We start from the raw sequence: 16,846 nt of genomic DNA on the forward strand, positions 1-16,846 counted from the left end.
AATTGTGGTGTCTCGACTTGTAATGTCTCTCCGTTTATTTACCTCCCAGGAGTTAAGTGGGACGTCAAGTGTGTTGAAAGCTACTGATCTGTGAGTTGAGAGCGGCCAAAATGCTCACTGAAATTGAATATGTGGATGCCTGGCTCGTTTGAAGTCTTCAGCCAACACTGTAGAATCTCTAATTGAATGGGTAAGTCGACAGCGGGTTCAGAATGTGGCAAAAAAAACATTGCGGGAAACCGACAGGTTAGCATAGGAGGATAATACGAGTTAGCACGCAAGTGGCTATCTAGCCAACTTGACATTTGCGCTATGGTACAAGCTAAGGACTTGATTCTATTAAACATAGTAATTTTGTGGAACGTAAACTGCACCGATTCGTAGCATTTCCTAAAAATGGCATCGAAGGAAGTTAACTTGCGATAGCGATAATGTTCCTTACAAGACATGGGGACTCTATTTGTCATGTAGGATAATATTTGGCTGGGTCTTAAGTTCCAGCTGAGGCGTAAAAGCCACACTCAAAACTCCATAACGCCAGTCACGCTGCGGCCTGTTATGGTCACATGACAAGGCTAGTAACGTGATATGAGAACTTCTGCATTTTTTTTGCATTTGATCATCGCAAACGATTTGATGTAAAATGTTCGGACAATTCTTCAAAGAGTAAGTTAAACAGTTATTTGGCTGAGTTATGTCACATCTGTACTTTAGGATTCCGTGGGAGAAATTGCTAAATTATGGAAAGGTAAAGCTTCCAAAGCCAAACTAATCGATCGCCCCTTAGTAATGAGCGTCAACGCGAGGGAGAATTTCCATTCAACTGCTTTGTCAGAGTTGTTGCGTAGTTTTCAAGGGTGTGTACCAACGAACACTTTGACGACTTTAGAGACGTTCAGAAGGCATGATGTACGTTGAAAATGTAGTTTTTGTTGTAAAATGTCTTTTTGTAAAATGTGCTATACAACAGTCTGTGGACACTTTTAATGTGTAGTAGTCACTTGTTGTCAGCTGTAAATCGCTTGTTCTGCATCTTAGTACACCATGTAGTAAATGTTTGTACAGCTCTGTAATGCAATGTTTGCTGAAGTTGAAGTTTAAAGGACAACCGACGTCTCCGGACAAGTTGTTTCCATAATTTGTAAAATGGCTGCAAATGATTTCTACAGAGCGTATTTTAAAAAGATTCCACCGCATATAGCTATATTTTACGTCTTAAGACTCGCGCTGAATATTCAGGAAGTCTTGTTTTTGAGTTGGTGACGAGTCCGTACGTGACGTCACTAAAGGAACGCCCCACACCGAAAAAAGACAAATTGTAGCAGTCCTTCCATCACATCAATGTATTTTGCTGTATTGTTTGGTCTGAAAACCTTGTGTTGCACCCAAAAGCCGCCAGAGGAGGGTGTCCAAGCTCCATATAAGGAATTTATCAGCCTGTGGAAACGGAGGTGGCCACAGGAGGTCGCCATTTTGTGCCTCTTTTTCGTTGAGACATCTCCCCTCAATGTTGCCTCATAATGGCACGGAATAAATTCTTTAATTGATTGCAAACATGTATGCTTTCCTCTTCAGAATTATTTGAATCATATTCATAACTGGATGTGTAACAAGAAAGCAGATTCTCTGAATCTGAAGCCATTGTTTTCATTCTGCAGCAATGCAAGACATCTTGGCATGACATCACGAACTGGGGGCAGGACTTTCTGAAAATGCCCAATTCGCAGCTCAATTTTTTTGCAGATTTTGGACACTTTAAGTCATTTTAAGTCATTTTTATTGGTGTTTTGCATTTGAATAAAAATATCTATCTATCTATCTATCTATCTATCTATCTATCTATCTATCTATCTATCTATCTATCTATCTATCTATCTATCTATCTATCTATCTATCTATCTATCTATCTATCTATTTGGGTATTTTAGATGCTATAAAACGTTTTTCTGATGAAACAAAAAAGTTAAGAAACAAACAAGTGATGTCGGTTGTCCTTGAAGGAACTCTTAAACCACTGTGCTGAATAATATCAGTGTTTGAAACTGAAACTGTTCTTTATTTGTGAATAAACATCCTGCTTGCTTGCCGCCTGCTTTGCGATCCCAAACATTCCACTACTTTCTGACGGGTCAGCTGCCGTCACTCTCGCTCGGAACGTGACAGCTACGGATGACTCGGCTACAGTATGTTCTTTTCTCTTAAAATATCTATCCAATGACACTTGCTCTCACTCCCACAGCCACATCACTGGATTTCACAGCCTCCTTATTCTTTAATATCGTACTGATCATAGATTTCGCCATGCTGTATTCCCTCGCCAGATCAGACACTCCCACACCTCTTCATATTTTGTGATTATTTCTTTCTTAAATGCAATAGTTGTACGCACTACTTTTCTTTTTTCACTTTTAGCAGCACTTACTTCCTTTGGAGGCATGATTAGGGGCTAAAACTCTTCGTACACCTATATTAAACGCTAGAGGAAAACGCAGCGCGTCCGCAAGCGACAACAGTTGGTCACGGAGAGAGCGATACACCCGTACGCCGCTCAGCACCCCACCCTCGCGTACGCACTCACGCGTCATATTGGCGTTCGAACACCGATTGATGGTTGAACTACGAAGCAAGCATTTCTCGAATATTTTGTTCGGACTCCGATTTGTTCGAACTGTTACACGTTTGAAAACCGAGGTTCCACTGTATGTCTATCTATCTATCTATCTATCTATCTATCTATCTATCTATCTATCTATCTATCTATCTATCTATCTATCTATCTATCTATCTATCTATCTATCTATCTATCTATCTATCTATCTATCTATCTATCTATCTATCTATCTCTCTCTCTCTCTCTCTCTCTCTATCTATCTATCTATCTATCTATCTATCTATCTATCTATCTATCTATCTATCTATCTATCTATCTATCTATCTATCTATCTATCTATCTATCTATTCATCCATCTCAAATCCGCGTCTCACCCCTCATGGGTGGTGTCTGTCCCCCATTTTTACTAGAGGCCAGGAAGCTTGAGGGTTCTGCGCAGTATCCGTGCTGTTCCCAGCACTGCGCTTTTCTGGACCGAGATATCCGATGTTGTTCCCGGGATCTGTTGCAACCACTCGTCAAATTTGTGGGTCACTGCTCCGACCACCACAGGCACGACTGTCACCCTTACCTTCCAGGCTCTCTCCAGCTCCTCTCTGAGCCCTTGGTATTTCTCGATTTTCTCGTGTTCCTTCTTTCTGATGTTTCCATCACTCGGGACCGCTACATCCACGACAACGACTTTCCTTTGCCCTTTATCTACGACCACGATATCTGGTTTGTTGGCCATTACCATCTTGTCAGTTTGTATCTGGAAGTCCCACAGGATCTTTGCTCGGTCATTCTCTACTACCTTTGGAGGTGTTTCCCATTTTGACCTTGGGGTTTCCAGTCCATACTCCGCACAGATGTTTCGGTAGACTATGCCAGCCACCTGGTTATGGCGCTCCATGTAGGCTTTCCCTGCCAGCATTTTACACCCTGCAGTTATGTGTTGGATTGTCTCAGGTGCCTCTTTGCGCAACCTACACCTTGGGTCTTGTCTGGTGTGGTATATCCCTGCCTCGATGGCTCTGGTGTTCAGGGCCTGCTCTTGGGCAGCCAGGATGAGTGCCTCTGTGCTGTCCTTTAGGCCAGCCCTCTCTAGCCACTGATAGGACTTCTTCAGATCAGCCACTTCTGTTATGGTTCGGTGGTACATCCCGTGTAGGGGCTTTTCCTCCCATGATTGTCCCTCTTCCAGCACCTCATCCTCTGTTCCCCATTGTCTGAGACATTCTCTGAGCACATCATCCGTTGGAGCCTTCTCTTTGATGTATTCATGGAGCTTGGATGTTTCATCCTGGACAGTGTCTCTCACACTCACTAGTCCCCGGCCTCCTTCCTTACGGCTTGTGTACAGTCTCAGGGTGCAGGATCTGGGATGGCACCGTCCATGCATGGTGAGGAGTTTTCAGGTCTTAACATCCGTAGTCTGAATCTCTTCCTTTGGCCACCTTATTATTCCTGCAGGGTATCTGATCACTGGCAGGGCATAGCTGTTTATTGCTGTTGTTGTTGCTTGTCTTGTTCTTGCCATTGAGCTGTCTTCTGAGGACTTGCCTCACCCGCTGGAGGTATTTGGTCGTAGCCGCTTTCCTTGTTGCTAGTTCGAAGTTGCCATTGGCCTGTGGTATACCAAGGTACTTGTAGCTGTTTTCAATGTCTGCTATTGTTCCTTCAGGGGGTGAGACCCCTTCTGTGTGGACTACCTTGCCCCTCTTAGTCATCTTCCGACTACATTTCTCCAGCCCGAATGACATCCCGATATCACTGCTGTAGATCCTGATTGTGTGGATCAGGGAGTCTATGTCCCTTTCGCTCTTGGCATACAGCTTTATGTCGTCCATGTAGAGGAGGTGACTGATCGTAGCTCCATTTCTGAGGCGGTATCCATAGCCTGTTATATATATATATATATATATATATATATATATATATATATATATATATATATATATATATATATATATATATATATATAGTAAAGTATCGTTATATCGATATCGTTTATATTGATAATACTGCTTATTACGACACTATTTTCATTTCCCGTGCACATTTCTAGTCTTCTTATGTATAATTAGTTCCGTTTAGTAGGATTCGTGGTTTTTACGATAATCCGGTTACTACGGTGCTCTTTTTCATCTCCCACCGGCCATTTTGCTATGTTTATATCGATACACGCCATCGGTCGCGCCATTGGTCGACTTGGTCACGTGAGTTTGTTACGTGACCAGCTCCCGTGTAGCAGAGCCATTTTCATTTTCAGACGCTAGCTCGTGTGTCGCAGACGTGATTGAAGTGTTTGTGTTAAAAGGTAAAAATGGGAAGCAGAAGAAGATTGATGACTTTTTTAAATTGCATACATAATACAGTAAGATCTAAGCGTTGCAGTTTCCCTGTTGTGTTATGTACATGCCCACTGTACTGTATATGAATGCAATCGTTTTTTGCAACAATGTTTCTTGTTTTGTCTGCTGAAGCGCGATGATTTTGAAAATTATTAACATTCCATACTGTGTATTAAAGGACAGCCGATGTCACATTTTATTCAAATGCAAATAAAAATGACTTCACACCAAGACGTCTTGCATTGCTTGTGAATCCAAACAATGGCTTCAGATTCGGATAATATGCTTTCTTGTTACACATCCACTTATGAATATGTTTCAAATACACTGTAGTTCTGAAGATTAAAGCATACATGTTTACAATCATTAAAGAATTATATGTGCCATTTTGAGGCAACATTGGGGGAACATCTCTCACCCAAAAAAAAAGGGAGCTAATGGCCAGCTCCGTTTCTTATATGGCGCTTGGCTGCCCTCTTTCGGCGGCTTTTGTTTAATGCAGTTCGGCGCAGGATCGGATATATCGATAGTCCCGGTTATATCGATATTTTTTCGGACTCCCTTGAATATCGATATAACGAGACTTTATTGTATATATATATATATATATATATATATACAAAAAGAGGACCAGGGGACTAATCAAAAATAAAGAATACCGAAAACGACGAGTGGGGGGGGACCAATAGGAAACCCGACAATGGCGAGAAGCAATTCGCACACGGTGGTGCAGAAACGGAACAATCCCGAAGGGATTACGGAATGTAGTGGGGGAAGGGGCTCAGACGAAGATATAGAAAGTCCAGGGTAATATAAAGTACAAATACAAGTTGACAGCGTCCCGTTTTCGTACCCGCTGTCCTGAAGAAGGAAGTGGTGGAAGCGGGGAGGCGCGGCCCCACCCCCATCTGTCAATCCGAATGTGACAATATCGAACAAGTAGGATGTTTATTTGCCGGAGCAACATTGCTCAAAATGACGATACAAAATAATTGTTTCTTAATAAACGCATACTACAATTTTCTTCAGCATGACAGCATCTCACTCGCACAGCATCGGGGGGAGGGAGGGGTGTCCACCGACGCCTAGGCCGCCGCCTCTTTGAGACAGGTGACCTCTGGCTTCTCCGTTATCAGCCAGCGTGTCGTCATTTGTTATGATCACGTGATCCTCGCGTCAGCCATTTTGAATGCTTTTCTATTTATGACCATTTGACTTACGACCATTTGTTCGGAACGGAACCCGGTCGTAACTCGGATGTTACCTGTATATATAAAATCTTGCAACCCCCCCTCACCCCGGGATGATTTTTTTCCATTATTGCGATTGAAGTATGATGGTTTATGTTCCCGTGTCATGCCCCATCGAAGGAGACTACAGGAGATGGCATCCGGGGACAAGTTCGTGCCGTCATCGAACTGGAGCGCTGAGCCGCCGGTCATCTCGCCCACAAGTCCTTCCCACCTAACCCACTTCAAGCCACTCACGCCGGAGCAAGATGAGCCGCCGCTGCGATCGGCGTACAGTTCCTTTGTCAACTTGTTTCGCTTCAACAACAAAGGTTAGTGAGCCGACATCTACGCCGCGTCATCTGCACGACTTGATAGTCATTTGTGCTCCATGATAGATATTCCTCAATGCATAGCTAAATTGCACTGAGTGCAAAGGTGAGGAATACGAATTGCAAAACTACACATCACATTTAAGATACACATTTATTTTTAAGGTGTACCTGGCCTTGAGCCAATTGGTTCAGAAGGAAGAATCTTGAAACTTCATGTGCACATGAAACCACCCGCTGGCTAGTTTTATAATCACAGGCGGCTCTTGAACCAGTGTTTCCAAACCAACACTGTAAAACCCAACAAGTTGAAAGTACTCAAAATTTATATGGCAACTGATTACGTCAACATTTTTGAGTACAGTTAACTCAAAATGTTTGAGTAGAGTTAACTCAAAATGTTTGAGTACAGTTAACTCAAAATTTTTGAGTACAGATTACTCAAAATGTTTGAGTAGAGTTAACTCAAAATGTTCAAGTAGTTTACTCAAAATGTTTGAGTAGTGTAAATAAATTTTATGAGTTTGTCTGAACTTAAAAGTTATGAGTTCGATTGAGCTTAAATGTTATGAGTTTGTTTGGACATAAATGTTATGGTTTAGAGTTTGCCTGAACTTAAGAGATGTACTTTCAGTTTACTCTAATGTTTTCTTAATTTTTAAATTAAAATTAGGTTTCATATTTAAGCTTAACCAACTCAAATTTATAATGTTCCATGAAAACATATATTCATGTATACTGTACTTACATTTGCCTTCTATGTCTAAAAACAGAAACACACCTCACGTCTGTTTTAGTTCACATTTTTTTATTAAGGTTTAAAACAACCTTTGATAAAACAAACGATAACAGTACCAAAATGCACAGCATGTCCACGTACCAAAACAACAAATAAACCCCTGAGCAGAAGATGTGAAATAAACACAACAAAACAGAAAAAAACAACAAATTATACTCTGCTGTTCTGTTAAAAAAATAAATTCTTTGAAAAGCATATACTTGAATAAATACAACCGAATACATTTCAATGTACTCGTTATAAGGTGCAAATCAAGGTAAAACTTACTAAAAACACACACAGTATTCCTGAAACGAAAAAAGACATTTTGGTGGAATCCAAGTTTACATATCAAAGTATTAATAGAAAATCAGTCACAAACAGGTATACAAAGCAGAGTAAAACTGAAGTTACTTATCGAGTGTTGCTTTGTTCCGTAATATTGGAGGCACTGGTGCCTTCAGCATTTTCTAACTTAGCAAGCGTGGTTTGAGTCGTCTGTTATCATCAAGACACAGCAGTATTTTCTGAATGAAGGTGAATGTGAGGATTAATTTTCTTGGATAAGCTAAATGCAATGCGTACATTAAACCAAACAAGAGGAGGTGTGCAATAGCCAACCTGGGGAGACATCTCACAATAATGCCATCTTCTATCACAACAGAAATGCTGTCGGGGTTAAACAAGAGGGCACTAGTGAGGTTGTCAGTTGTTACGGAGAGAAGTGCGACAGGAGTGTTTTCAATGTCTGGATCCTCTTCCCACTGCAAAATACACACAAACGTACACATACAGAATAAAGTAAAAGGTTATAGCATATATTGTGGCCATAGATAGACATTTGTGTTAAGTCAGGTAATACATACATTGCATGTCTTGAAGAACTCGGAGTCATCTTCTTGTAGGTATGATGGGAGCGCACGAAGGGCCAGACTGCGTCTCATGTGTATATGTGTGTATACTGAAAAGTGCAAATGCAATTGCTGTCGAGACATGGCAGTGGGCTGACTCTTGAATACTGGAAATGTTGCAAACGATAATGGCTAAATAACTTCGCCCGAGTATCCAGGGATGTAGAACACAGTTTGCATCTCCAGTCCATGTTAGGCCTGCAATTACATTAAACATTTTTCAAGAATGAGTACGTGTTTGGATAAGCAAAGTAAAGTTGGTGTGATTCTAGTGGGTCCAAATTAAAGACAGTTACGGATTATTATAGCTCAAATCCAAGCATATCCTTCGTAATAGTTTGGAACCTCCGCACTATCCCTATTGCAATTTAACAACTGCATCACTGTAATGATTAATGAACATCAGTTGCTGGTAAGAGCAGAGGTGAATGTGAGACTTGAGATTGTTTTTATTAAAGAAAGAACAATCAATGAAGTCTCAAGTAATGGTGTAAAATACTCCAATATATGTTAAAAAGGTAAAATTCTGTTCAATATAAAAAATACCTACATGTAGTATGATATTCATCAGGTAATTAAGAATATAGCATAAATAAAAATGTAAACATACCTTCGATAATGGTGGTGTTGCTCAATTTGCACCCGGGGGCTGAAAGGTTGAAGAGAAAAAAACATGACAATGAATGTAATCCTTTAATTTAATAAAACACATTTATCCATGTTAACTTTTTAAGTTTAATAAATCTAATGTACCAGATTAAATGATGCAATCAAACCAGTCAGGCGTTTGCAGTTTGATGACTTGGCCTCCAGCAGCTCTCTCGGTATCCTGAATATGCCAAAAATACATTTTAAAAAAAGTTCATGTTTAATTTACACATGCATAACCATTTAAACTGCATCAATTGTACATATTCCAATCCACTGTACATTTTTTGGCTATCATTATATTTACTTAGTGCATTCTTAAAACTGCAGCACTACCGCTGCACGTGTATAGATAGCTTAAGCCTATAGCTTGTGCTGGACAATGACACGCGGTACTGTCGTTTGCAAACAAAGTTAACTCAAAGCACTAACCTGCTGGGCGTTGCAGCCACGGTGTGGAGGATTTCGTGTGACCCTTTTATATAAATCTTAATTTTACACCCATTTGACGATTACTCTCGGACCTTCGCGGACACAAACATAACCTGCAACAGATATTACTCGGCCACCGCCCAACTAAACCTGCGCGGTACTATTCTCTAAATAACACTTCTGTGTCTTTCAACAGACAAGAGACGTTTAAGAAAAATTCATACATATATCGCCACAGAAGAGCGCTTAACATAGGAGAAGTCCCGGGCTCTAAACAACGCAGCTGAAAGAGTGGATGAGAAGTCCTCAGTCGCAAGCACGACCACGGACTAGCATCTTTGCTAACTTGTGAAAGGCGGCAAGTTCCACAAACTGACTTCCAATTTGCTGTCGTCAAAAACACAACAAAATATAATTTTTCTGTGCACCGACTACAGCATTGATACACTGGGTCATTGTAATATTAAATAACGTTGTTTGTCTTCTCACCTGAATTCGTGGGTCTCTGCACGCTTTAGCCGTCGAGAAGTAAAAATGGCCCCGGTGAGACCACGCCTGCGGTGACGTCATCACGCAGCGTTCTGCCGTTTACTCAAAATATATGAGTATATGACAGCCATGAACTCAAAAGTATTGATTTACTGCAAATTAAAAACGCATGACTATTCAGAAAACTCAAAACGTTTAAGTTTTTGAAACAAAAAATCGGCTTTTGAGTTGACTGACCTCAATGACTTTGAGTCAGTAGTACTGTTCGGGTTTACAGTGAAGGGTACTTGTACCCCGAGCGGTGTGTGCGCACGTTTCAAGGAAGGAAAGATTTTATGTTATAATTCATTCTTTCGGGTTGGACCTCTGACAGCGCCACAATAAAAATTACAACGGCTGCCTGTTTACTCAGGTGTCACATGGCTGATGAAAATAAAATAACATTTATCTCGTGGTTCTGAGCCTGATAGTTAAAATTCATATGTATTTTAAATACAATGCAATATACTTAGTTTTGTTTGATTTGCATTAAAAGGATGAATGGCTAATAATTATATAATAATTACAATTTCAAATTAATACAACAAAATTATTCATTAAATAAGCAGTTTTGTTGTGTTTTTCCTTTGGAATATCAGAAAAAAAATGTATGAGTTAGGGGCCAAAAATGTTTTAAATTACTCTTTCCTCAATGTGTCATGCCTGGATTTTTTTCCTCCCCATTGTTGTTATTGTTGTTGTTATGCAAGACAAAAAAAACTTTGCCAGCACCCGAAGATCCAAAGAATATTTTCAATTTCTTTTTAACTCATTCACCGCCCGACTTGCAAAAATGTGTCAATTGCATTCCAGTGCCAGGGTTTTTATCATTTTCACTGAAATTCCAGGACCCACAGAATATTGAGTTTTAGGACTACATAAACATTCAATGCAGGGTAAGAAACCTAAGACTCTCTTCTTTCATTAGAAAAGTTAATTCCTAAGTTATATGGGTCTGGAATAAGTATGGGGTGCAAGTGGGGGCGGCTGTACAAAAGGCAAATGCTGCCCCTTCATGGAAAGAAAAAAAAACTTTGCCAGAGGTCTGACCAGCGCTTTATCGGCACACCCCCCTCACCCCCGCAACAAAAACCAAAACCCAAACAAATTCGAGAATGGCGGTGTGTATGTGTGTAATTTTCAATTCCCAAATACATTCGGGAATGGCAGTGAATGAGTTAAATTACACTCAGTGTGTTCCACATCACTGTAAACCCCAGTGAGCCTAAAGAGTTTGATGTTTCTCTTTATTTGTAAGTAGGTTCGTTGTCAGATCTCCCAGGCAGGTGACGCGCAGGGCTTGATCGTGGCGTGGAATTGAGCAAGTCGGGCCGTGATGTCCGTCCGACGCCCGGCCTGAGCCGGGCGTGAGTCTGAGATGATTCTGCCCCGTGGTTCGCCCAATCTCTCTGTCCCGCGACAGCTCCTTTTATACAATTTGCAAGTGTGTGCTATGCGTCAGGGTGATACGCACATCAAGGAGATCAAGAAATTGAAAGACATGAAAGTGTTGAAAGGCGCACTTCAAAATCATACACTCGTGTGACGCAACAGGGCTCCCCTCCTGGATCCGAAGTCGGTGAAAACGATGAAGGAAAAAGAAATAAAAACAAAAGTCATTCTGCGACACGGTGAGGCCAGGCAAGATGACGGTCACCTGGCGTGGCAGGCGTCGGTTGGGAGGTTGCCGAGGAGGTTTCGTGGTGCCTGAAGTCGTTGTACGGGAGCACGGCAAAGAGTGCTCTACGACTGACAGTTTGAGTCGATCGATGGAAACTTCCCTCGCGGCCGTCGAGTCGATGCCGGAAGGTCTTCTCACCGTGAGTTGTTGGACAATCGATGAAGGATTGTGAGGACGAAGGTGCGTGGGGTTGGCCATGCTGCCGGGCACGGACAGGCCGGTCATCGGCGACGGTGGCGTTGATCGCGCTGCCATGGCGCTCTGCAGGACGCTGAGGAAGAACGCTGACGTCGGCGGCCGTGTCGGCCATGAAGCGTCTTCCCGAAGTCCGATCGTGGACATAAGCGATGTCCGATCGTGGACATATATGATGTCCGATCGTGGACATAAGCGATGTCCGACGATGTGCGATCGTGGACATATACGATGCAGCTAGTTGCAGAGTCGCCAGGCGAATTGGACGATGTCGGCCATCAGGGTGCGGCAGGTTTCACGGTGGGGTCGGGGCGCCCACGGGTGGTGGCGGTCCATCGGGAGCTCGGCTTGAGGGGTCTTGCTGTGAAGATGCCGGGTTCACGGGCGGCTGGGAAATCTGGGTGTTTCCATTTGCAGAGTTGATTGGGCTGAGGAGGAGGGAAACAAATGCTCCTGGCTAGCTCGCCAATAAAGAGTTTGATGTTTCTCTTTATTTGTAAGTAGGTTCGTTGTCAGATCTCCCAGGCAGGTGACGCGCAGGGCTTGATCGTGGCGTGGAGTTGAGCAAGTCGGGCCGTGATGTCCGTCCGACGCCCGGCCTGAGCCGGGCGTGAGTCTGAGATGATTCTGCCCCGTGGTTCGCCCAATCTCTCTGTCCCGCGACAGCTCCTTTTATACAATTTGCAAGTGTGTGCTATGCGTCAGGGTGATACGCACATCAAGGAGATCAAGAAATTGAAAGACATGAAAGTGTTGAAAGGCGCACTTCAAAATCATACACTCGTGTGACGCAACAAGCCTCAAGCATCTGTGTGTGTTATTCGAAGCCTTGTGCAACTGCTCTGTTTTGTGGCAAGTCACGTGATGTAACGACCGACACTCAACATCCTCGTGATGTATTTACTCTGTTATTGACAATAACTCTCTCAAAAATAAACACATTTTCTAATGCCTTAAAAAATAAAACATTATTTTGTATTTCGTACTTTCTTTTCCACTCATGACTAATGTAACATGTTACGTGTCATTGATGTAATCTGATAACAATTACTTTGCAAGGTTATAAATAACTTGTACGATAGCAATTAATAATGCTGACTTGTTGCTCACAGAACTCTTGCTGTCAATTGTCATTCGCTGTTAAATGGTCATGCAATTGACATCTTCCTGGGTGTAGCGAAAAGCAACATTTGTCAACACTTGAACGGGAATCATATACAGTATTTTTCATTTATGGTTTTCCTCTTGATTAATTGATATTTTCAGAGTAACCCCCCCCCCCATCTGTCAAAATGAAAATAATTCACATCACAAGTGATTTGTTTCCTTTTTCCATGGTTCATTTTGTGTTTCGTGAGATGCTACCACAGAAATGATAACTGTAGAACTAGAAATATAACATATGGTAGCCTGACCTCAAGCGTAAGTACACTTAATACCAAAAGTGTCTTCAATGACTACCGTACGTCACATTCTTGTTTTTAATTGTGAAAAAAATCATTCAATTCCCACAGTATTTTTCTTTACCTCATTTAAATGACCTTAAAATGTTTTCCCTGACTCAAAAAGGAAGTAAAATATAATTTATAGTCTAAACTGTATTTGTGTCACTTGTGTTTTCATAGAGGATGGTCGACCTGCCACCACGGTCTCTGAAAAACTGGACGAGCCGCCCTGTACCCTACAGTCAGAAAGTCGGAGCTGGTCATCCAGCCCTTCCAACTCCAGCTATGGCTCCCGCACGCAGCGAAAATCACACTCCGAACACTTCAGACGCACCTCCACCGCCTCTGGTAAACCCCCCAAAATATAGATGGTGTCAATACTGTAGCTTAATGAACTTGGTCACGTTAGGGTTTTTTCTTTCAGTATTTTTAATTCACTGCCTGAAAAAAAAAACTGCGACCATGCTTCACAATCAAGCGTAGATGTAAAAATGTAGGCTATATAATCGATGACATCTTTCTAATATTTGATACCCTCCATCATCTGCTGTGGGAAACTGTTGTTTTGTTTTACACAAATGAACGCTGGTAAGTATCTGGACTTATTTCCAGCTGTTGAGCCAAGATAGCGTCCACAAAAATCCTGCCCACTTGAATCACTGTTGATGTGCATGTGATTGTTTTAATAAGTGTATTGATCTATCTTCAGATCAGAGCTGTAATATTTTTTTTCTCAAACCTTCTGATTGCTGAACTTTAATAGCCATATGTTCCAAAAGATGTCAAACTTAACAATTATTTTTAGTAAAATGGATGTGTGTCAATATTATTTGTGTCAAAAATGAGTGACAGTTGTCAGGCTGTAACATGGGATCTCGTGACATGGATGACTCTTTTTTTCTGATTCCAGTGGATTGGCCAGGTGAGGGCTGTTGTGTACACCTTGCTTGACTCTAACGCACACGCACGAGCGCACACACACACACACACACAAAACCCACAACCACGGAGTTCTATTGATGCATGCAAGTGTGCGTGTGTGTGTGCGTGTGTGTGTGTGTGTGTGTGTGTGTGTGTGTGTGTGTGTGTGTGTGTGTGTGTGTGTGTGTGTGTGTGTGTGTGTGTGTGCGCGCGCGCGCGTGTGTGTGTGTGTGTGTGTGTGTGTGTGTGTGTGTGTGTGTGTGTGTGTGTGTGTGTGTGTGTGTAATATTGGCATTTTTATAACAATCTACTAGAGTTTGGTTTGTTCACTAACCTGCTACTGATATTCAGGTTTGCTTCTATTTCTTGAGAAGTGCTTCATTTTTCAAGGTTCAAAAAGTGCTTGGAAATGTTCAATGCAATAAATATGAAGTGATACCTTAGGTTACGAACTTCATTGGTTTCCAGAAAGTGTGTGTAAGGTGAAACGTTCGTCTGCCAAACATTTATTTTCAATAAGAAATCATTAAAAATGAGAATAATCAGTTCCCAGGCACCCATAAAACAGAATTTTCTACTAAATAAGCCTTAAAAGTACCAAAATACACCTTATTTTATGTATAATACATATGCTCTTGGATTGTAATTAAAGAAATAAACTGTACTGTATAATAAAGTCGTTTTATTTACCTTAGTGATGGTCATTGATGCAGTTGCCTCTTGATGATATCCGAGTGAAGTTACCGTGCTTTCGCTGCGATAATACCTTCAGTCACAATCTCCCCTGCTAGCTGCTTTTTGTTAATCCAAATCCACAGAAGTTTTTCAACGTCTTCTATGGCCTGAGACCGTTGCTTAGACAACACAGAAACATCTGTTAGGGTCATTATTAATGAAGTAGGAATCAAAAGTAAAAACAAAAAAATTCTTTCATCTTTGGGACGGCACAAAATGTGACTGCCCACCACGAAAGGCAGGCAGGGGAGAAGAGTCAAGAGGGAAGAGAAAAATGTGTTCGTATAGCGACTTGCCTTAACACACCCATAGTTCCACACCACGTAGCAATGGTCGACTTAGCGTACTGGGACGCTCAGTCACACAAACGCACACCTTGTTCGTGTTTTTCGATGATATCCTTCTTCTGCTCGACCGTAATTTTCTTTTGTGTCCTCCTCGGCTTAACACCAGCCTGTGGTGGGGTCTTTTTCGGTCCCATAATAGCAAAAGTACTCCACTCGATAGCAAACCATGTCTGCACTCAACTGTGGAAAACTAGTCCGCCAGCCACCGTGGGGCTGTTTGACCGTGTGGTTTGGTGTTCATCTGCCGAAAACTAGTCCGCCAGCCACCGTAGTGCTGTGTGGTTTGGTTCGTCCGCCGAAAACTAGTTTGAATGCCAAGATTATATTGGATTGGATTTGCCTTTATTAGTCTCACAGTGGAGAAATGTACATTTCACAGCAGCAAAGCGATGAAAGGAATGAAAGTAGGAAAAAAAGATACATGAGCTGCTGGAAAGGCAGCCACTCTCGCGGCGCCGTCTTGAAGTCAAAAGAATTTTAAAAAACTAAATAACAAATAATATGACAGTACAAAGACAATATGACAACACAAAGACACAGAGAGTCATTCATTCTTAAGCACTTTATGTACCCTCTTTGTTACATGAAGCAGTTCTAGATGAAAGAGGAGAGGATTAAAGCGTCTTTCCACCAGTGGATAAGGGACATCATGGTGGAACGTGCACGTCGACTAGAAGCTAAATGTTGAAAGCAAACACGCAGCTGTAGCATCCATTGACGAAAAGAGACTGTTTCACATCTCTTGTCCCACATAAATCCGCTTCAATTCCAAGCCGCGACAGTTCCACATACGCATCGCTTATCGCTAGCTCCTCAAGCCATGCATCGATCCAGCCACAGACTGTCCAAGAGCACCGACCTTTCCGCTGAACTAAGCGAATTTAATGTTCGTCAGGCGAAAAGTTTGTTAGCTAAAGCGTTCGTAAGCCGAGGTATCACTGTACTGCATTTTCTGAGTTACTGGCCATTTTACAACCCCCAATGTGAAGCGCAACCCGTTGCACTGGATGACTTAAGTTTTTCAGAATTCAGAACAGTTTTGACAATTTGAATGAATTTGAACTTGCTTGAACAACAAAATACTAAAAACTAGGATGTCATGTTTTCCAATTACATAATCAAATTTATTTTTAATTGGTCCAGTATTGGATGAAGTTAAAGGAACCTTGAATATATGAATGAATAAATTATTGAATCTGAATTTTGGATTATTTGCTTCAATGCATAATGTTTTTTTTTAGTTTTTTTTTGCTTTGTTTTTGAATGACATCACTAATTTGGATTTGTAAAGATAACATGACTTACGCGTAATAGTTGTATTAAGTTCATCCTGTCTACTTGATATCTAATTTAAAACAGATTCTTATCTTACAGACAGTGTATTGTCGGTGTTCAAATACCTGATATGTTTCGGCGTCTACTTGTATTTGAACACCGACAATACACTGTCAGTAAGATAAGAATCTGTTTTAAATTAGATAACATGACTTACGTCTGTGTAAGCTCTCAGTCGTACAGGAGTGGTCCATCGATGAGAAGGTTTCTTCAGCCGTCATCTGTACTTTTTTGAAGGTTTCGGACGTTTCGCCTCCTATCCAAGAGGCTTCGTCAGCGAACTAAAGTCTGACTGGTCGTATCGGCCCTATCCCTGCTCCCCCCAACCTGAGAGTAGGGACCTATCATAGCTGTGTCCGGCGCCGCCATGTACGGACATTAGGGA

General features: G+C 41.6%; 1 protein-coding gene and 1 long non-coding RNA gene across 6 annotated transcripts in view; one reads left to right on the plus strand and one right to left on the minus strand.

Moving 5' to 3' along the window:
- Window positions 1-32: 32 nt before the first annotated feature.
- Window positions 33-16,846, plus strand: part of pikfyve (phosphoinositide kinase, FYVE finger containing) — a 49,122-nt gene continuing 32,308 nt past the window's right edge. For all 4 annotated transcript variants that reach the window (XM_089002218.1, XM_089002219.1, XM_089002220.1 and 1 more), the window contains exons 1-3: window positions 33-190; window positions 6,315-6,505; window positions 13,304-13,471. In XM_089002218.1, the coding sequence (XP_088858344.1) occupies window positions 6,328-6,505; window positions 13,304-13,471 (346 nt within the window). In that variant the 5' untranslated portion in view covers window positions 33-190; window positions 6,315-6,327. The remainder of the gene's footprint in view (window positions 191-6,314; window positions 6,506-13,303; window positions 13,472-16,846) is intronic.
- On the minus strand, window positions 7,928-10,032 carry LOC148894617 (uncharacterized). 2 transcript variants are annotated; one of them, XR_016115724.1, is made up of 6 exons: window positions 9,764-10,032; window positions 8,948-9,023; window positions 8,805-8,843; window positions 8,336-8,392; window positions 8,150-8,167; window positions 7,981-8,047 (listed from the first exon to the last, which is right to left on the minus strand). It is a non-coding gene; the product is annotated as an uncharacterized LOC148894617 (long non-coding RNA). The 2 variants fall into 2 exon arrangements; XR_016115723.1 differs by having other exon boundaries at window positions 7,928-8,047; window positions 8,150-8,392.

This window comes from Hippocampus bargibanti, linkage group LG08, assembly GCF_051943395.1.
Source record: "Hippocampus bargibanti isolate YZ-2025 linkage group LG08, ASM5194339v1, whole genome shotgun sequence".
NCBI classification, from domain to species: domain Eukaryota; kingdom Metazoa; phylum Chordata; class Actinopteri; order Syngnathiformes; family Syngnathidae; genus Hippocampus; species Hippocampus bargibanti.